Source organism: Marmota marmota, unplaced genomic scaffold (assembly GCF_001458135.2).
Source record: "Marmota marmota marmota unplaced genomic scaffold, marMar, whole genome shotgun sequence".
Lineage (NCBI taxonomy): Eukaryota > Metazoa > Chordata > Mammalia > Rodentia > Sciuridae > Marmota > Marmota marmota.
In genome coordinates this window covers 5,335,398-5,357,673 of record NW_026000185.1, presented here as the reverse complement: position 1 = coordinate 5,357,673, position 22,276 = coordinate 5,335,398, and the positions used below count along the sequence as shown (strand labels likewise).

The following is a 22,276-nucleotide window of genomic DNA, read 5'->3' as shown; positions in this document are numbered from 1 at the left end:
TCTCTGGGTCGCAAGCTGAGCGTCCTCGCCTTCGCGCCTTCCTTGGGCGCTCGCGGCCCCCGGGCGCTGCTGACATTGAGACCCGGTGTCAGCCTCACAGGTGAGGGCAGGCTCCTGCGCTCGAATTGTGGCTCCAGGAACTAGCAATGAGTGACTCGCCTCGCTCCGGCCTCGAGGGGAGCAGGGTGGAGGTGTCTTCCGACTTGGGTGCGGAATTAGTGGGGAGACAAGGCAAGTGGGAGGCAGAGAGGCCCAGGTGGCTCGCTATAGCCGTCTAGGGGGAAGAACTGCACGGAGATCGGGGTGATGAACCGCCCCGAAGGCCATGAACCTTCACCTCTGTCAACATTTCTCGACTCTGCGGCTCCCTTGCTCTATTCCTTCTGTATCTCTGCACCTTTTACTTGTAGGAGAAAGCAGGAGGCAACTGCCATTTGATGAGTGCTAGTCACTCAACAGCCCTGCAATATGCAGATCTTCATCCCCATTTTAAAAACAGGCACTATCAGGAATTGACCCTGACCAAGGTCGTGAAGTTAGTTGTCTCAAACTCAGAGTTGTCATATCCATAGCTCATACCCTTCCCACCACATGATGTAAATTAAAGGACACGTTAATAGTCTTTTTTAAGACTATGTTCTTAAGAAGTTCTTTAGACAGTGATTGTAATAACACATTCTGACATATATGAGCACTTTACCATGTTTCCATCATATTGCCTTATTGATAAGCACTGTTACCATTCCATTTTATAGAAAAATTGAGGCTTAGATGCTAAACAACTTGTAGAAAGTCACAAAGCTAAAAAGCATTAGACTTTGATTTAACCTAGCATCTTCTTAATTGCCAGAGATTACATCAAATTAATGTGTATTAAGACTTAAAGTGCTTAGCCATGATGTTTTCTTATGCTGTGCATTGGATGACTTCAGTTTTAGTGAAAGGGAAGGAGGGAAGCATTGAGCAACCTTTTATATTCTTGAATTATGATAGTTGTTTTGTGTCCTCTAGAATTTGGGAATTGTAAGTTATCTATAAATTTATAAGTAAGATTAAGGAGCCTTGGCTGACTGGGACTTAGTGCATGCCTACAATCCCAGCAACTTTGGATCCTGAGGCAGGAGAATTGCAAGTTTGAGCCTATCCTGAGCAATTTAGCAAGACACTGTCTTAAAATTAAAAAGTTAAAAAAAGTGGGCTGGGCATGTAGCTTAGTGCTAAAATACCCCTGGGTTTGATGTTCAGTTCCCAGAAAAAGAAGGAGGAAAAAAGCTCTTACTGGAAAATTTAATAAGATAATTTCCTATTGGGGGCCAATTTTGTACCAGTTACATAATAGGTAGTTATTAAAATAACAGTAATTGTGATTGTGTTGTGCAGCATTAAAAAAAAAAAAAAAAAGCATGGGTTTTGAACAGACTTTCCTCCTGCAAAGTGTGTGACCTGGGTGTATTATTTAATCTCTCTGATCCTGTCTTAACTCTGAAAATTAATTCATAGGCAGGTATTTATTGAGGCTACCCTATGTCAGCTACCATTTCAGGCACTGGGAATGTAGCAGAGAACAAGAGATTGGGAGTGAGTTTAATCCAGTGAAGACATTTTAAAATTCTCTTCCTGTCGTATTCCTGGATGGAGCAGTAGTTTGTTCAGGTTTTTTGAGAATTATTTGAAAAAATGTCATGCTGTTTTCTCAGTATGAACAAAATGGTCATTTTTAGGGTTTTATAACATTTATAATGTCAGGATTTTTTGTTGTTGTTTTCTTTTTCTTGTTTTGGGTACCAGGGATTTAACTCAGAGGCACTCGATCACAGGGTCACATCCCCAGCCCTTTTTTTGTATTTTATTTAGAGACAGGGTGTCACTGAGTTGCTTAGTGCCTCATCATTGCTGAGGCTCTCGATCCCAATCCCCCTTCCTCAGCCTTCCGAGCCCTGGGATTACAGGCATGTGCCACTGCACCCGGCTAAACTCTTTAAATTATTGCTGATCATTGATGCATTTTGAACAGTGTTATCAAATTTGTAATAGAGAAATGTGATTTGTCTTTATCCATATGCAGTTTTGCATGTCTCCCATTCTAACTCTGCTGATGATGTTGAATCCATAGCTGCTTAGAATCTTTGCCACTTCTGGCCTCAGCCTTTGGCATTGGAAGGAGAAGCTGGAAATGGTTAAGGTAATCCCTTACTCTTGAGGAAAAGGGAAGAGGTTATAGGATCACTGAGAAACCAGTTCTAATGTCTCCTCAAGACTGACTGAAGAGACAGTAACAGCCTCCTAACCTCTACTACTTTTATTGTCCGCTTTTCCCGTTCTAGAAATATTGGGTATAACAAAAACAGCTTTACTTCCTGTTCCTGATTTTATTCTGACCCTTCCTGCTCATTCTTGTGTCTAATCATCCCTTCTCCTGACACTTTCCTGGTATTCTCAACTTTTCTGATTGCGTTTTTTCTTTCTTTTCTTTTCTTTTTTTTTTAAACAGTACTGGAAATTGAACCCAAGGCCTTGCCCATGATGCTAGGCAAATGCTCTACCAGTGAACTACATCCCCATACTCCTATTAATTTTATTGTTAATTTATCTATCTATCCATCTATTTATTTATTTATTTTTGTAGTATTGGGGATTGAACCCCGGGCACTCTACTACTGAGCTACATCCCTAGCCTTTATTATTCTTTCTTTTTCTTTTCTTTCTTTTTTAAAAAATATTTTATTAGTTGTTGATGAACCTTTATTTATTTATTTGTATGTGGTGCTGAGAATTAAACCCAGTGCCTCATACATGCTAAGCAAGCACTCTACTACTGAGCCACAACCCCAGCCCTTTTTAAAAAAATCTTGAGACATGGTCTTGCTAAATAAAGTGCCAGAGTGACCTCTAATGTGTGCTCTTCCTGCCCCAACCTGTGTCACTAGGATTACAGGTGTATGCTACCTCTCTAGGCTCTTATTAATTTTAAGTAGTCTCCCAAATCTCCTTCAAAATCTAACCCATTAATTTCTTGTTAATACTTGCAGTGACTCCCTATTGCCCTCAGGATAAAATCCAGACTTAGAGTATCTTTAAGGCCCTCTGCTTATTCCTGGACCTCATTAATTATCTCCTAACCACCACTGTATATCATCACTCACTGCAACCCAGAGTCTCTGGTTTAATTACATCATGGTCCTATAGTCTACATGCATGAGGTCCTTACCATTTACTCCCAGCCCCCACGCCCTTCTAGTGATTGAAGCCAGGGCCTCAGGCATGGTAGGCAAATGCTCTACCACTGAACCACATCCACAGCCTTCTAAATCCCTTCTTAATCATCTCCCAGAGACAGCTCTTTATCTGGGATCTTTAGTATTTCTCTAATGGTGTTATGAGATTACACCAATGGTATAATTCATCAGAATCAACCACACTCAGTACTCTGATATTGTATGAATTTATTTTAACCCAGTGGCTTTGTCCACTTTTGAATATACTGCCTTTTTCTCTAGTGGGCTTGGAGGGGGACAAGCTGGTATCTCCAGTCTTGTTCTTTCACAGGTGTGTGCTGTCTGACTCACATTCTGAGAGTGATTTTCTTTTCCTTTTCAGGAGTAAAAAGTTACCCTTTTGTTTGTACTGCCTACTTCCACACAAACACCCCTTTGGCCAAAGAAGATTATTACCAGATACTAGGAGTGCCCCGCAATGCCAGCCAGAAAGAGATCAAGAAAGCTTATTACCAGGTCTGTATGTCAGTCTGTTATCCCAGCTGGTACAGTGCTTAGCCTATATGGATGGGTTATGTGAATCTGTTGGTGTGATGTAGTGGACTTTGCTGGATGCATTCTTCAGTGTATGGTACTGTAGTGATTAATGCTTTAGAAAAAAGAGTCCAAATTAGGTTCTTTTCCAGAGGCTATTAGTGTAGCTCAGTGGTAGAATGTGCTTAGCATGCTTGAAGCTCTGGGTTTAATTGCCAGTACTAAAATATAAAACTCGTTTACATGTATAAACATGTAACAATGAGTGTCTATATATATATGATTAAATTGTACCAGTAAAAAATTAAAATAAAAAAATTTAAATATTTTCTCAATTGTTAATAGACTTTAATTTAATTTATTTATTTATATGCAGTCCCTGAGAACTGAATCCAGTGCCTCACATATGGTAGGCAAGCATTCTACCACTGAGGTACAACCCCAGCCCTAAAATAAAAAAGATTTTTTAGGGCCAATTCTGTAATTAAATTTATTCTGAGCTTTCTGAATTAGCAGGTATACTTATCTAAGTTTTAGGTAAACATTTTTCACATTCAGATAAAACAGTTTATGGGTTTTAAGAATTATTTCCTTTCTTAACACAGAAAATGTGAAATTCTATTGTTGAGTTCCAGACTCTTGGTTTGGTCTTATCAATAAAATAAAAGCTAGGAGTTCAATGTGGGATTAACATCTTATCTCTTTCTTTTTGGTGGTACTAGGACCAAACCCAGGGCCTCATGCATGTTAGGCAAGCACTCTACCACTGAGCTACACCCCCAGCCCTTTTTTTGCTTTATTTTGAGTCAGGGTCTCACTAAGTTGTCCAGGATGGCCTTAAACTTGTGATCCTTCTGCCTCAGCTTTCCAAGTAGCTGGGATTACAGGCATGCACCACTATGTCTATCATAAATACACTGTTTGGCACTTTGTTTTCACAATGGTGCCCAAGTTCTAAAGAACTAGTTATTATTTTTGGTAGAGATTTGTTGTGGTTGAAAATGTGTACATTTATAGCATTGAAAAAATGTTTTAAAGTTTTAAATCTTGTTTTAAAAATTGCTGTTAGTTGATAATTTTTTTTTTTTTTTTTTTTTTTTTTTGGTAACGAGGATTAAACCTAGGGTCACTTAACCACTGAGCTACATCCCCAGTGTGCTTCCTGAGCCACTGGGATTACAGGCATGTGCTACCATGCCCAGCACTTGATAAGTCTTTAGAGTTAACTGTTATAAAGAAGACATAATTGTGTCTCATATTTGGGTTCTGTTTTAATAACCATCTCATGTTTGTATTAATTTACATTTTTTTTTCCCTTAGCTTGCGAAAAAGTACCACCCAGACACAAATAAAGATGATCCCAAAGCCAAGGAGAAATTCTCCCAGCTGGCAGAAGCCTATGAGGTAATGTGCATGTGGTCACTGTTGTTCAGCTGTGTGAATTAGAGTTTGCTTTGGTACACAGGACAGCCTGTAGTGTCATATGGTCCAGTGTGAAGGCTGTGTCCCTACACTAAATCACTTTGTCATGTATATTAATGTATATTAATGACAAAACAAAGAATGGGGTTCAATAATCCGAATTAATAAAGCTTCCCAGGCAATTTATATTTGCAGCTGAATTTGGGACCTCCCAGTTGGATTAATTCAGCCCTTGTTTGATGACTCTCCTACTCATGACATCTTCTTAGGGTTGGTGGAAGACCATTATTGCCATGGAAGAACTAGAAATGTAATCAGAGGGCACAGCATACACATGTGAGGCGGGCATCACCCAAGTAGAATTGCTGGATAGTGTCTCTTCTCCCCAGACTTTGACCATCCTAAAGGGGTTCTGAATATGTAGTTTCATATATCCACAGAAATAGACATCCTTATATAAAAGCAGCCTCAGCTCAGTGAGTAGTCACTGAGCCAGTGTCTTATTTCCTGGCAACTACATTTAATGTGTGTTAGTCAGGATTTCCCAGAGAAACAGAATCAATAGAGTATGTAAAGTTTATAAGAGGGGATTTATTAGTTTGGCTTACATGATCAGGGCCTGAATAACTGCACAGTGGCTATCTTTAGCCAAGGAAGCTGGTAGTCCAGAAGCCAGAAGAGAGAGAGAAAGAGAAAGTGAATACTCCATTTTTTCCCCACCCCTCCATAGTGGCGCTTCCCTCCAAAGAGCTTTGTGCTAATATAGCGGTCAGAATAGTCCTCAGAAGGCATGCTTAAATGATGCACTCTCTGCTCCTGTCGCTCTTCCTCCTGTTTTTGTCCTATAGGATAAAGGGTAGGAAGCTTAAGGTCTCTACCAGGGTGTCTCCTGAGAAGAGAGGTGCAGTATTAATCTGAAGCTTCAGGATGCCTAAGAGGTTCTGTGAAGATGAATACAGGCATTTTAACAGTGTGGCCACCCCTGGGGCTTTTCATAAGACACTTGAAAGTACTTCAGGCTTCACATGTAGAGTCCCATGCAGTCATCTCTCTCCTCTTCTAGGAGCTGAAGTTGCAGTCTGTCCCCCCATCCAGAGAACTTCATAGAATATTTTGGCACATGGAGCCCTTTAGCCTTGTGACTGCTTTCCTTGGTGGAGCTTTTATCTGTGTTCATATGCCTCCACAGACCCAGAAATGCTGCTTGCTCTGCCTCTCCTTGTAGGTGTTGAGTGATGAGGTGAAGCGGAAGCAATATGATGCCTATGGCTCTGCTGGCTTTGATGCTGGGGCCAGCAGCTCTGGGCAGAGCTACTGGAGGGGAGGTCCCACCGTTGACCCTGAGGAGCTGTTCAGGAAGATCTTCGGGGAATTCTCATCATCTTCCTTTGGAGATTTCCAGAGTGTATTTGATCAGCCTCAGGAAGTAAGTTCCTTACTTTGAAGGATTATTCCAGTTTTAGGCTTTTAAAGTGTGACATAAATTTTTATCACATTATTTCTCAGAAAGGCAAAGCAGCCTAAGTGAAATGATCTTGAGGCAGCTGTTTGACAGAAAATAATTCCAGCATTTGAAAAACCCTGTAGGTAGCAATGAATAGCACCCACCAGGTTTTGACTAGGTTGTTTTTTTTTTTTTCCTGGTGCTGGGGATGGAACCTTGTGGGGGTGCTGTATCACTAAGCACCTCTAGCCTTTTTAAATTTATTTTTTATTTATATATGTACTTAATTTTTGGTAGTGGGGATGGAACACAGGGGTGCTCTACCACTGAGCTGCATCTCCTTTTTAAATTTTTTTTTTAAATTTATATATTATTTAATCAATTTTTTTTTTTTTTTTTTGGTTCCAGCAACTGAGCACAGGGGTGCTTTACCACTGAGCCACATCCCCATTTTTACTTTTTATTTTGAGATAGGGTTTCACTTAGTTGCTCAGGGGCTCACTAAGTTGCTAAGCTGGTTTTGAACTCATGATCATCCTGCCTCAGCCTCCCTAGCAGCTGGGAATACAAGTGTGTGCCACCATGCCCAGCTATCTATTTATTTAGTGTATGTATGTATGTATTTTAATATTTTGTTGTTGTTGTTGTAGATGGACATAATACCTTCATTTTGTTTATTTTTATGTGGTCCTGGGATCGAACCCAGTGCCTCACGCATGCTTGGCAAGCGCTCTTACTGCTGAGCCACAACCCTGGCTTGTATTAATATATTTTTTATACTGGGAATTGAACCCAGGGGCTCTCTTCCATTGAGTTGCATCTCTGGACCTTTTTATTTTTTATTTTAAGATGGGGCTAAGTTGCTTAGGGCCTCGCCATGTTGCTGAGGCTGACCCCAAATTTGCAGTCCTCCTGTCAACCTCCTTAGTAGTTGGGATTACAGGCGTATGCCACTGTGCCTAGCTTGACATAGGGTCATGCTAAATTCCTGAGGCTGGGTTTGAGTTTATAATCCTCCTGCCTAACATTCCTGAGAGGCTGGAATTATAGGCATGTACCACTATGCCTGATTATTTTTACTATATTCTCAACAATTGCTTAATTAGGCAGCACCTAAGACCATCAGGGGCCATCATTTGGGTGTGTTTTATGTGGAGTCTGCCACATTATTCTAAGGGAGCTCAGTTCACAAAGGAGACTGCTGTGTCTCCTTTTCATATTTATGTCTTAATTGTTACAATTGAAGACATAAGAGAAATGTTTCATGATCTAAGTTATGATTATATATTATTTCATCTTTTTTTAAGTGCTGTTAGTCAGCTCTCCATTACTGTTACAAAATACCTGAGACAATAAATTTTTAAAAAAGGAAAGGTTTGTTTTGGTTCATGTTTTCAAAGATTTCAGCCTATGGACAGTTGGCCCTATTGTTTTTGGGCTGTGGTGAGGCAGCATATTATGGTAGGGAGTGCATGGTAGAGCAAAATTGTTCACCTCATGTTTCCTGGGGAAAAAAAGAGGAAGAGACCTGTGGCCTGCCTTTCCTTTGAGGGCGTGCCCCGCTGATCTAAAATCTCCATACCTCTTAAAGGTTATACCACCTCTCAGTAGTGCCAGCTTAGAGACCAGGGCTTTAGCATAAGGGCCTTTGGGGAATATTCGAGATGCAAACTGTCATAATTATTTTCTGTGAACATTTTCAGTTTGTTGAAAAGTGTATTTTCACTTAAATTAAGACATACTTAAAAATCCTAAGGCCTTGGGAAGGATCTGATGAGTGATTCCTACCTGTTCTTACCTGGCAGTATACAAGTGTAAGCATAGCAGTTAAAGTGTAACACAAGTACTGACCAGTGGCCTCGTGTCCTCCTATAGCAGAGCATCACTTTGGTCATTGGGAAGCAGAGCATTAACAGGTCATGCCTCGATTTCTTTAGTACATCATGGAGTTAACCTTCAATCAAGCTGCCAAGGGTGTCAACAAGGAGTTCACTGTGAACATCATGGACACCTGTGAGCGCTGCGACGGAAAAGGGAATGAGCCCGGCACCAAGGTGCAGCATTGTCACTACTGCGGCGGCTCTGGCATGGTAAGATGTCTGAGAGGACCCCCCCACACACACCGACCCCATGGTCTCCCACCTTTTGCTCATTCACCCTGTTTGTTTGTTTGTTGTTGTTTTTGTTTTGGGGATTGAACTCAGGTCTACTACTCTAACACTGTGCTGTATCCTGCCCTTTTTTAATTTTTTATTTTGAGACAGGGTCTCACTAAGTTGCTTAGGGCCTCACTACGTTGCTGAGGCTGGCCTTGAACTTGTGATCCTCCTGCTTAAGCCTCCAGAGTCACTGGGATTACGGGGCTGCACCACCTAGCCTGGCTCACCTATGTTAAACATTTGCTTTTTCACTTCTGATGTGTTCCTTTTCATTCTTTGGGTGTGTCTCTGTCACTGCCCTACCCGAACACTATTTGAAAATGAGGCGTATTTTTCTCTCTTTTGGGGGGAGGGGCCTGGGGATTGAACCTGGGGGCCTTACTACTGAGCCACATCCCTAGCCCCTTTTTATTTTGAGACAGAGTCTTGCTAAGTTGCTTAGGCTCTCACTAAGTTGCTGAGGCTGGCTTTCAGTTTGTGATCCTTCTGCCTCAGCCTCCTCAGATGCTGGGGTTACTGGCCTGTGCTGACTCACTGGGCTGGCTGAAAGACATTGTATCTCTTGATTCCTAAGTATTTAAGTGTAGTATTTCAGTATGTATGGTGTGTTCTTAACAAAAACATTCTCTTACATAACCACAGTACAGTTTTCTCAATCAGGTAACTTCATGTTAATACCATATCATTATCTGTATGTTTTCAAGTTTTTGCAGGTGTCCTTATGTCTGTAGCATTTGATTATCATATCTTTAGTCTCTAATCTGGAACTATTTCTCAGTCTGCTCTTTTTTTCTTTGACCTTGACTTTTTTGAAGATTATAAGCCAGTTGTTTAATAGAATGTCCTTTGATTTGGATTCTTGATAAGATTCAGATTGTGGGGCTGGGGTTTGTGGCTCAGTGGTAGAGCACTTGCCTAGCATGTGTGAGGCACTGGATTCCATCCTCAGCACCACATAAAAATAAGTAAATTAAATAAAGGTATCCTGTTCATCTACAACTAAAAAAAATATATATGTATTTTTTAAATATTTATTTATTTAGTTAGTTTTTGGAGGACACAACATCTTTGTTGGTATGTGGTGCTGAGGATTGAACCTGGGCTGCACGCATGCCAGGCGAGCACGCTACCGCTTGAGCCACATCTCCAGCCCTAAAAAAAATATATATTTTTTTTTAAAGCAGCTTTTTCTTTATTTATTTATTTATTTTTAGAGAGAGAGATTTATTTTAGTTTTCAGTGGACAAACATCTTTGTTTGTATGTGGTGCTGAGGATCGAACTCCGGGCCTCAGGCATGCCAGGTGAGCAAGCTACCGCTTGAGCCACATCCCCAACCCCTAAAAAAATATATTTAAGAAAAAAAAAAAGATTCAGATTGCTTTGGGTAGAAACCCCACAGAGGCAATTTATCCTTTTCAGTGGATCATATGAGTAGTTTTAGGTGTCAGTTTGTCTCATACTAATGACATTATACATGTTCATGATTACTTTGTTAAAATAGTGTTTATCAGGTTCTTTACTTTAAAGTTACTATTCTTTCTTTTGAAATTAATAAATGTTATGATGAAATACCCTGAGACTATAAGTATCATATTCCTCATCAAACTTACCCATTGGTTTTTGCATCCCTTGATCATTCTCAATCACACATGACTATCATGGTTGCTAAATGACAAGTTTTCTAATTCAGTTAACCTGTCTGCATTCTACTGGATGGAAGAACTTCTTCTCTTCCAGTTATCTGTTTGTTTATATCAGTATGAAGTCAGGGATGCTTATTTTATTCACTGTGTTATAATCAGTAGTTTCTTTGCTGTTCAGCTTATCCCTAACTTGGCCTATACCAGGTCCCTTCCATCTGACTGTTGTGTCCTTTTGACTTGTTCCAACCATACTTTCAGCACTTCCTTACCTTCCACATGGCAGAGTATTCCAGGCTGAACTTGTTCTCTCCCTGCTACACCCTTTGAGTCAGGTATTACCTGTAGCTGTGGTACCTGTTAGTGTCTAGTGGGACATGAAAACCAACGTCTGTATCCCCCTTATGCTCGTGGCCCCTGGAGTGACACTACTTCTAAACTTTCTCAGCTGACTGAGCTAGGAAATCAATGTGTGTGTCACTTGTAGATACGTATATACATCTGTTCACATGTATAGATATATGTGTACACACATGCATGCATTGACATCTGTCAAAAACCAAGAGTTCAAGTGATAGTTTCACCTTTTTTTCTGTAACAGATATCTAGCTGCTATTATCCTCAATATGTTTTCCTTGTTGGGCAAGGTGGTGCAGCCCTTTAATCCCAGCAACTCAGGAGGCTGATGCAAGAGGAATGAAAGTTTGAGAAACTCAGTGAGACTTTGTCTCAAAGAAAAAAAAAGAACAGGGGGTTATAGCTCAGTGGTGGAGTGCCCCTGGATTTATTCCCTAGGACTATATTTTATTTTATTTTTATAAATATTCATTTTTTAAAAAATTCTTCAATTTTATAGCACTAAAGTAGTTTTAGAATTGTTAACCCATACCATGTGGAAAGCATTCCTATTAACAGACATTCAATATTTACAGAGTTCCTGGAGCTGGGGATATAGCTCAAAGGTAGTGTAACTAGTGGGGAAATAATATATTTAAATGTGTTGCTGAGCTTTAGGGGTTCAGATAGAAAGAAGCAAGTATCTCATTATTTAGATCACATCAACATATCAGTATTCAAGAGTTCAGAAGTCAGTGTTCTAGAAAATCAGGCTGGCAGTGAGCCCCCATGTCTGTTTTCTTAGGCAGTGTGTTTTAGGGCACATGAATACACAAAGAATAAGCCTTTAGTCAAACGTTTTTCTCATGCATCAGTTTGCTTGCATATTTAAGGGTACCATTTTTGTTGTGATAGCACATACCTGTAATCCCAGTGGCTTAGGAGGCTGAGACAGGTGGATCACAAGTTCAAAGACAGCCTCAGAAAGTGAGGCACTAAGCAACTCAGTGACACCCTGTCTCTAAATAAAATACAAAATAGGTCTGTGGATTTGGTTCAATGGTCGAGTTACCCTGAGTTTAATCCCCATTATCTCCCCCGCCCCCCCAAAAAAATACAATTTTCCCTCTCCTTTTTGTCAGGAAACCATCAATACAGGCCCTTTTGTGATGCGTTCCACCTGTCGGAGATGTGGTGGCAGGGGCTCCATCATCACAACTCCCTGTGTGATCTGCAGAGGAGCAGGACAAGCCAAGCAGAAAAAGCGAGTAGTGATCCCTGTGCCTGCAGGTAGGTACCCAGGCCTCCCATGCCCAGGAAAGGGCAAAAGCCACTGTGCCCTGTGTGTTTGACTATTGCCAGAAGCTGGAGGGCTTTAGGGCTCCAGGCTGGAGAAGGAACTAGAATCTCCTAGACTATTTCCCCTTGACTCACTTATCCTTGAAATGTGCTTGTTCTGTTCCCACCTGGTAGGAGAGCAACTCCCATCCCACCATTTTCTCTCTGCTGTCCCCTGTCTTTAGTTGAGACCAGCATTAACAAGAAACAGGAATGAGCAAGGAAGCCTATGGCTAATCATTGGATCTTGGTTGGGAAGTGCTATGGGGTGTTCCACCATAACTGTTCTCTTTGGAAATTTGTTCTTCTAGGAGTCGAGGATGGCCAAACTGTGAGGATGCCTGTGGGAAAACGAGAAATTTTTGTCACATTCAGGGTAGGTGCTGGCCTGCACAGCCTCTGTTAGGACTCTGCTCTGTAGCTACAGGTGTAAAAAGCTACTTGTTGGCATGAGGTAGGAGCTTTGTGGCATATCTCTTGCTGTTGCATTTTTTTTTTCTTTTTATAGTACTTGGGTTCAATCCTGCAGCCTTGTACATGGTATGCAAGTACTCAACCACTGAGCTACAACCCCTAGTCCTTTTATTTTGAGGCAGTCTTGCTATGTTGCCCAGGTTAACTTCAAACGTGTGCTTCTCCTGCCTTAGCCTCCCGAGTAGCTGGAATTATAAGTGTGTGCCACTGTGTTTGACTTGCTGTTGTGTTTCTTTTCTTTTCTTTTTTCCTTTTTTTTTTTTTGATACCAAAGATTGAACCCAGGGATGCTTAGCCACTAAGCCCCATCCCCAGCACTTTTTTAATATTTTACTAAAGACAGGGTCTTGCAGAGTATCTTAGGGCCTCATGAAGTTGCTGAGGCTGGCTTTGAACTCACGATCCTCCTGCCTCAGCCTCCCGAGTCAAAGGAATTACAGGTGTGTGCCACTGCACCTGGCATTTGCTGTTGTATTTCTAAAGGGAAGAAGGGCCACATCAACATGGTTATTAACTGTCTTGCTCTTCAGGTTTTGTGCTTAGTGTGAAGAGAATAAAACTTCCTCATGGAGTTTAAAAGTTAGAAACATAAAACAAAAAAAAAAAATAGACCACCTCCATGTGTTGTTTTTTTTTAACACAATATCTTTAGATATTGTGTTGAGGATCTATCCCAGTGCCTCTCACTTGCTAGGCAAGTACTCTACCACTGAGCCACAACCCCAGCCCACCATGTGTTTTTATTCACATATCATATTGTTGATAGGAATGGCAAAAGCCATCTATCGTGTCTATCTATTTATTTATTAGTACTAGATATTGAACTCAAGGATACTATTTACTGAGGTAAATTCCCAACCCTTTTTAATTTTTATTTTGAGACAGGTTCTCTCTAAGTTGCATAGGGTCTTGCTAAGTTGCTGAGTCTGTACTTGCAATTCTGTGCCTCAGCCTCCCCAGTTGCTAGGATTACAGGCATGCGCCACTGCCCTTAGTAAGGTATGGTTTTTTCTTTCTTTTCTTTTTTTTAATCTTTTCTCATTCATCCATTTATTTACTTACTTACTTACTTATTTTGTGTGGTGCTGAGGTTTGAACCCAGTGCCTCACGCATGTGAAGCAAGCGCTCAACCACTGAGCCACAACTCCAGCCCCCCCCTCCCTTTNGGCATGCATGAGGCACTGGGTTCAATCCCCGGAACCACATAAAAACAAATAAATCAGAGAATGGACACTGCACCCTGCTATGTCACAGAGATACTACAGAGCCCTCCAGAGGAGAGAATGAGAGTCACAAGTGACCATAAGATGCCTCGTTACCCATGACAGGGAAGCAGGTCCCAATAGCCTGGGGAACACAGGATATAGAGTTTTCAAGACAAGACAGATTATATTTATTTAGGACATGGAAATGCACAGCAGAAGTAAATGCCTGCTGGCTGGAATGGCAGTTCCAAATTGGGTTATTGGTTTACTGAGGAGCAGCGACTATTTGATTTCATTTGTCATGTTTTGTTCTCAGAGCCAGGTTGTGGGTGCACTGTGTTTGCTGTATTATTTGTTTTTCCTTTTTCTTTTTTTTTTTTTTTTAATTTTTTATTGTTGGGATGTTTTTCCTTTTTCTAGTTGTATTTCATAATTTAAAACAAAGGCAGTCAGGCATGGTGCTGCATGCCTATATTGCCAGCTATTGAAGTAGGACAGGGCAGAAGGATTGCTTAAGGCTGAGTGTTTGGGGCCAGCCTGGCAACATGGTGAGACTCTGTCTCAAAAAAAAGGGACTGGGGGTGCTGGGATTGTGGCTCAGTGGTAGAGCACCTGCTTCGAACGTGCGAGACCCTGGGTTCGATCCTCAGCACCACATTAAAAAAAAATAAAAATAAACAAGTGAAATAAAAAAGGACAGGGGATGTAGCTCAGTTGGTAGAGTGTTTGCCTCCATGCACAAGGCCCTGGGTTCAATCCCCAGCAGCAAAAAAAAAAAACAGGCTGGGCCTGGTGATGCGTGCCTGTAATCCTAGCAGCTTGGGAGGCTGAGGCAGGAAGATTGCGATTTCAAAGCCAGCCTTTGCAAAAGCAAGGCACAAAGCAATTCAATGAGACCCTGTCTCTAAATAAAATAGAGAACACAGGTCTAAGGATGTGGCTCGGTGGTCAAGTGCCCCTGAGTTCAATCCCCGGTACTCACGCAAAAAAACAACAATAAAAGCACACTAGCATATGCAAAGCCCTAGGTTTAATCTTCAGCACCACAGAAAAGAAAAACAAGTAAAAATAATGTAAAGGGTAAATCTTTTAGACTATGAAATCAAAGATGAAGGCAGAAAGCTGGAAGCCAGTGTGTAAAAAAAAAAAAGTTTGGTATAGAATTCAGCTTGTATTCCTATCTAATAATAGAGGGAAAGAAGAGAATAAGGAATCATTGCCAGGTGTGGTGGCACATACCTGATATCCCAGGCACATACCTGGGAGGCAAAGGTGGGAGGATCACAACTTTGAGGCCAGCCCAGCAACTTAGGGAAACCTATCTTAGAATAAAAAATAAAAAGGGCTGGGATGTAGTCAGTGGTAGAGCGACCTGGTGTTCAATGCCCAGTGCTGCAAGCTAAAAAAAAAAAAAAAAGACACTATTGATGGCAGAGGATGTCTTTGAGATGCGAGATGGTATTTATAAAATGGAATCAACTCTAGTGCTGCCAGTCTGTCTCGGAGGCAGCATTTATCAAGTTATTTTCACCTTTGCAGATGTATTAGTCTGTGTTTCTCCATACCATTTTAAAAAATGTTCAAAAAGCAACCTCATGGGCTGGGGTTGTGTCTCAGTAGTAGAGCACTTGTCTAGCATGTGTGAGGCCCTGGGTTCAATCCTCAGCATCACATTAAATAAATAAATAAACTAATAAATGTATAAAATGAAGTTTAAAAAAAGCCAACCTTATGTTCTTATTTCCCTTCACAATGAAACAATGGACTAAGGAAGTTCAGATGTTCCCCCACCATGTGTGATTGTGGAGGTTGGGGTCTGCAGCGTTTGTTGAGTGCAGTTCTTTCTCTTGATACTGTGCTGTAAGTGCAGGGTCTGTGAGACATGTGCTGATGTCTAGCCTCCGGCAGGACTTCTTCAGTGGTCACCTCATCTTGTGTTTGGCCTTAGGTGCAGAAGAGCCCTGTGTTCCGGAGGGACGGCGCAGACATCCACTCCGACCTCTTTATTTCTATAGCTCAAGCTATTCTTGGGGGGACTGCCAGAGCCCAGGGCCTATATGAGACAATCAATGTGACGGTAAGATGATACAGAGATGTCTTTGCCATCTGGTATTTTTTTGCTCTTTATTCTGAATTGGGAAATGGTTGATATGCATCCTGATACCTGTGATCCTCCGGCATATTGTGGATTCTGGTTTGGAGATGGGCACTAGGAGCTTTGGGCTGTTCCTTGAGTGAGAGTCACAGGCCAGGCAGTGACTGGATAACTCTGGAGAGCAGGTTCTGGCTGGCTTCCCCTTCTCTGTTGTTCAGTGGGTCTCAGGAACTGAGTGCACCTATGATGCAGAAGTGTATCATTGTGGGCTGGGGTTGAGGCTCAGTAGTAGAGTGCTTGCCTAGCATGTGGCATAAGGCACTGGGTTTGATTCTCAGCACCATTGACAAAAAAGGTCCATTGACAAAAAAATATTGAAAAAGAAGTGTATCATTGCAGTAGGTGCTCTTTGCTGTTTCCTTCAATATCTGGCAACAAGAGCAAATGCCTCTTGGGCTACATTTCTTTTCCTTGGCCACTTCTGATTTCAGTCACACATATAATGGTAGCTTCCTATGCTCACCCACACCCCTTACCCCTTCCTCCAGGTCCCACTATTGTCTTTATTTACCTAGGACCTTCTTTAATCTCTGGGTGTGGGGGACTTTGGAGTGACTTGCCCATGGAGATAGTGTCCATTGGCATCCAGCTCATAGAGGGCCAGGGAGTATAAACCCAGCCTTGCATCCTGTGTTGGCTTTTTCTCTTCCCAGGTCTCACACTCACTCTTGCTTACCACCCAGAACTGCCCCCAAGTCCTGGTTGTAGGCTATGCCTCATGGACCCAGTTCAGCCAGTTTCTGGGTGATCACAGGCTTGCTCCAGTAACCCAAGTGCAAGGAGTCCTTTCAAGATGGCCTTTGTGTAGTGAAAAGGTTTACTTTGGGGCAGCAGGAACCAGGGAGCACCACCACTTTCTTTTCTCTGTAGATTCCCCCTGGGATTCAGACAGACCAGAAGATTCGCATGACTGGGAAAGGAATCCCCCGGATTAATAGCTATGGCTATGGTGACCACTACATTCATGTCAAGATCCGAGTTCCAAAGTAAGCACCCTAAATAGACCATAGCCACCTACCAGCCCCACCTACCAGCCCCTCGCTTGTCCATCACTCATCTACCAAGCAGGTGCCTGCCGAGCCTTTCACCTGCCAGGTCCTGCCCCAGCAGCTCAGATGCCCCATATGCTTTTGGCTTATTGGTCATGTCTCCATGAGGTCAGATGTGTCCAACCCCACTTTCCCCATCTGCAAATTGGATGTAATGAGTCCACCTTGTCGAATGACACATAAGAGATGCTTAGCACTTGCTGTATTGCTGTGGGCATCCAGGGCAGGGTGTGCCCATCTGCTCTTCTGACCCTCATTCTTTTTTTCTGAGATGAATTAGATAATTTCTTACCTGTTTCATACACACACTTATAAGCCCTTCTTTGCCCCTAGCAAATTGTGTCTGTCATAGCTGCAGTGACAGTTATTTAAAGAACTTAGGGTATTTTAGGAGCTCTTCTTTGTAAGAGCTTTGAGCTTCATAGGAGCCAGGATCTCATCACTAGCTCAGGTGTCCGGTTTGGGTCTGGGTCCCACGTTTCTTATATGCTGTGAGGGAATGTGGCTGCATGTGTGTCCTAAGAGAGGTTTACTGTGCTTGGTCCACAGGAGGTTGACGAGCCGGCAGCAGAGCCTCATCTTGAGCTATGCTGAGGACGAGACAGATGTGGAGGGGACAGTAAATGGTGTCACCCACACAAGCACTGGTAAGGGGTCTGGAGGTGCAGACATGAGGGGGCCTCTGAATCCCTTAGCGGTTGGATAGGCAGCATGTTTGGGTTTCCACTTGGGTCTTCATGAAGCCCCTAAAAAGCTCTGTTGAAAAAGGGGAGCTGTGGGTAGACATAGCTGGAGCGGACTTGTGGCCTCTTCCTTTCTCTGTGTTTGTGTGTTGAGGACAGCACTGGAGTGTTTCCTGTCCCAGGCAGCTCTGTGTGTCTCAGAGCTGGTATTCTGAGTTCTAGGATTGGTTCTGCCACTTGTCTTGTGACCTTGGGCACATCCTTCCATGAAAGTTTCTCACAACAGTGTTAAGGAACAGATGAGCCAGGCAAGGTGGTGCACACCACCTATCATTCCAGCCATTATGGAAGCTAAGGCATGAGGATCAAAAGTTCCAGGTCAGCCTGGGCAACTAAGACCCTGCCTCAAAATAAAAAATAAAAATGAAAAGGGCTGGAGATGTAATTCAGTGGTAAAGTACTCTTGGGTTAAAGCATCAGTAAAATTTTTAAAATTTTTTTAAAGGGGATGGGATGCAACTTAGTGATAAAGTGCCCCTGGGTTCAAACCCTAGCACCCAAAAAGTAAAATAAAGGGGCTGGGGATGTGGCTCAAGCGGTAGCGCTCCCTGGCATGCGTGCGGCCCAGGTTCGATCCTTAGCACCACATACAAACAAAGATGTTGTATCTGCCGAAAACTAAAATGTAAATAAAATATTAAAAAAAAAAAAAAAGATTACAGATCAGGGCTAAGAATATAGCTTAGTCAGTAGAGTGCTTATAAAAAAAAAAGTAAAATAAAAAGACAAATAGAACAGATTTGTGCTTTTCTGGGCTAGAATACTTCACCCGGATTCCAGAATGTCTTGTAAACAACAGTAACCACAGGGCAGGAAAAACTGAAGTCGGAGTTCAGTCTTTCTTTTAGAGCAGGGTAACTTTGAATTCATTTGGCAGGGAATAAATATGTCACACTGAATGCAGAGATCCTGCCATTGGCAGTTTTGTTGAATGTTGGTGGTTTAAGAGAGCATATTTGATACTATTTCAAAGAAAAAAAGTTCAGATTTTTTATAGAAATGAGATTAGAAATCAGTACAAACAGGAATGTTTCAAATTAGTGTCACAAATTATCTCAATCCAACTTAATTCAAGTAAACTGAAACTTCTTTGCAGATTTGGTTTATTTAATCTTTTGCGTATGTGGCTGTATGTATGAGTAATGTAACCATGTCATTATATTGTTTAAATATAGTTCATTATACAAAGTATTAAAAAAGAGAGAGAGCATATTTGCCAGTCAGAGCTTCAACAATGGCACCCACAGCTGCTGTCTCTCTTCTTATGGGGGTTGGGGACCTTGATTGATTGGGACCCAGGTCATGTCAGGATAGGCCGTGCCCATAAGGTCAGTGGCTCAGACTATGCATGTTTCTTCCTCATTGCATCAGTTTTTGTCTGGATCCTGGATGGAGTTCCCAGAACTCAAATGGTCTTAGAGCAGATGTTCAGAGCTGGGAGCAGATTTACCAGTGAAGTGGAGGGTTGGGCTAGGCAAGCACTAAGCTAGGTCCCCAGCCTTTTTTTTTTTTTTTTTCCCCTTTTTTTTTAGACAGGGTTTCACTAAATTGCTTCAGCCTACTGAGTAGCAGGTATTATAAGCATGTACCACTGTGCCTGGCTTGTTATATTTCCTGAACTAATAAAAAAGTGGGACTGGTTATTCTACAAAACTCTGGTATGCACCTCTGGCTTCTTCCTTAAACCTACATGTTCCTGTAGTTGTGTGGTATGTGACATTTGTTCTGTACCCAGTTGTCCTCCTTCTCTCCTGCCAACAAGAGGCCTCACTGTTGGCTAGGTATGGCCTTGGTGGTATTGGTGTTTTACCATGTTACAATGTTGGGTATTAAGCTAGGAGCAATGACACATCCTTGTAATCCCAGCTACTCAGGAAGGTGAAGTAGGAGAATTGCAAGTTCAAGACCAGCCTTAGCAGCTTAGTAAAACCCTGTCTCAAAATAAAAAAAAACAAGGGCTGGGGATGTAGCTCAGTGATAAAATAACCCTGGATTCAATCCCCAGGACTAAAAAGAAAGGAAAAAAATTATTAGGAATTTAGTGGCTCCCACTTGTTTTAAATCTCCCCTGATAGCTTGAGAGTTGATTATGTAGTTTGTTTATGAGTGTCCTTGGAAACTTCGTTATTTTTGTGGTTCCTAGCCCTGATGGCCAGTTCCCTCATTCTACCAGGATTTATTTGGAGCCTCCTGTGTGACAGATGTCAGCTCTTCTTTTTGAGATTCTTTTTTTTTTTTTTTCCAGTTGTAGATGGACACAATACCTTTATTTATTTATTTTTTTGTGGTGCTAAGAATCAAACCCAATGTCTCACCGTGCAAGGCAAGCGCTCTACCACTGAGCTACAACCCCAGCCCTCGAGATTCTTGATGACATTAATTTTGCTGAGTTTTGTTTAACCTCTGAAAAGTGCTTATAAAGTGAAATGGGGGGGCTGGGGATGTGGCTCAAGCCGTAGCGTGCTTGCCTGGCATGCGTGCGGCTCGGGTTCGATCCTCAGCACCACATACAAACAAAGATGTTGTGTCCGCCGAAAACTGAAAAATAAATATTAAAAAAAAAAAAAAAAGTGAAATGGGTATACCAAATTATATTTATTTCTACTCACTTCTTTTTTTAGGGGAGAGTACCAGGGATTGAAATTGGAGCACTTGCCCAATGAACTACAACCGTAGCCCTATTTTGTATTTTATTTAGAGACAAGGTCTCACTAAGTTGCTTAGCACCTTGCTTTTGCTGAGGCTGGCTTTGAACTCATGATCCTTCTGTCTCAGCCTCCTGAGCTGCTGGGATGACAGACTCTTTCTATTCACTTCTATTGTCATTTTCAGAGATGCATTCCAATGGAAACTTTGGCTCCCAGCCATAATTTTGCAAAAGGCATTTAAGAATTTAGAATTGGGGCTGGGCTTGTAGCTCAGTGGTAGAGCACTTGACTTGCATGTGTGAGGCTGGATTCAATTCTTAGCACTGCATATAAATAAAAAAAGTCCATTGACAACTAAAAATAATTTTTGGGCCTTTTTTTAGGTTTTATTTTATTTGTTTTTTTATACATGACAGTAGAATGTGTTTCGATTCATTGTACACAGATGGAGCAAAACTTTTTATTTCTCTGGTTGTACATGATATAGAGTCATACCATTTTGTGCAATCGTACATATGCCAGGGTAATGATGTCCATCTCATTCTACCATCTTTCCTACCCCCATGCCCTCTCCCCTCCCCATACTCCCCTTTGCCCTATCCAAAGTTTCTCCATTCTTCCCATGTCCCCCACCCCCCATTATGGATCAGCATCAGCTCATCAGAGAAAACATTTGGCCTTTGGTTTTTTGGGATTGACTTACTTCACTTATTAGCATGATATTCTCCAACTCCATCCATTTACCTGCAAATGCCAATTTTATTCTCTTTAATGCTGAGTAATATTCCATTGTGTATATACATTACAGTTTCTTTATCCTTCATCTATTGAAAGGCATCTAGGTTGGTTCCATAGTTTTGCTACTGTGAATCAAGCTGCTGTAAACATTATTGTGGCAGCATCACTGTAGTTTGCTGATTTTAAATCCTTTGGATATAGACTGAGGAGTGGGATAACTGGGTCAAATGGTGGTTCCATTCCAAGTTTTCCAAGAAATCTCCATACTGCTTTCCAGACAGAATAGTTGTACCAATTTGCAGTCCCACCAACAATGTATGAATGTACCTTTTTTCCCACATCTTTGCCAACGTTTATTGTTGTTTGTATTCTTGATAATTGCCATTCTGACTAGGGTGAGATGAAATCTTAGGTTAGTTTTGATTTGCATTTCTGTAATCACTATAGATGCTGAACATTTTTTCTTTCCTTTCTTTTTTTTTTATATTTTTTTTAGTTGTTGATGGACTTTATTGTCTTTATTTTTATGTGGTGCTGAGGATTGAACCCAGTGCCTCATGCATGCTAGGCAAGCATGCTACCACTGAGCCACAAGCCCAGCCGCTGAACATTTTTTTCATATATTTATTGATCGATTGTTTAATTTCTTGTTTAAAAAAAGAAAAAAGGATCTAGAGTTGGGCCAGGTGTGGTGGCACACTCCTATAATCCCAGCAGCTTGGAAGGTTGAGGAAGGAGGATCACAAAGTTCAAAGCCAGCCTCATCAAAAGTGAGGTGCTAAGCAACTCAGTGAGACCTTGTCTCCAAATAAAATACAAAATAGGGGATGTAGCTCAGTGGTCAAGTACCCCTGAGTTCAATCCCTGGTACCCCCAACAAAAAGAATTCAGAGTTGGACCTGGGTGTGATGGTGCACACTTATAATTCTAGCTGCTTGGAAGGCTGAGGAAGGAGGTTCACAGGTTTGAAGCCAGCATAGGAGATGTAGCAAGACCCTCTCTCAAAAAGAAGATAAAAAGGGACTGAGGGGACCAGGGTTGTAGAGCGCTTGCCTAGCATGCATGAGGCACTGGATTCAATCCTTAGCACCACATAGAAATGAACATAACATAAAGGCATTCTGTCCATCTACAACTCAAAAGAGAGAGAGAATATGCTGTTGGTTTGCTACC

At 41.7% G+C, this 22,276-nt stretch overlaps 1 protein-coding gene across 1 annotated transcript in view; it reads left to right on the top strand.

Moving 5' to 3' along the window:
* The window catches only part of Dnaja3 (DnaJ heat shock protein family (Hsp40) member A3), a gene marked incomplete at its 5' end in the record, with an annotated part of 29,098 nt that continues 6,822 nt past the window's right edge, over positions 1-22,276 (top strand). Inside the window, 10 exons of the mRNA XM_048790055.1 lie at positions 1-100; positions 3,598-3,731; positions 5,070-5,153; positions 6,397-6,597; positions 8,553-8,705; positions 11,895-12,042; positions 12,402-12,466; positions 15,719-15,847; positions 16,796-16,911; positions 17,524-17,621. Of these exons, the coding sequence (XP_048646012.1) occupies positions 1-100; positions 3,598-3,731; positions 5,070-5,153; positions 6,397-6,597; positions 8,553-8,705; positions 11,895-12,042; positions 12,402-12,466; positions 15,719-15,847; positions 16,796-16,911; positions 17,524-17,621 (1,228 nt within the window). The remainder of the gene's footprint in view (positions 101-3,597; positions 3,732-5,069; positions 5,154-6,396; positions 6,598-8,552; positions 8,706-11,894; positions 12,043-12,401; positions 12,467-15,718; positions 15,848-16,795; positions 16,912-17,523; positions 17,622-22,276) is intronic.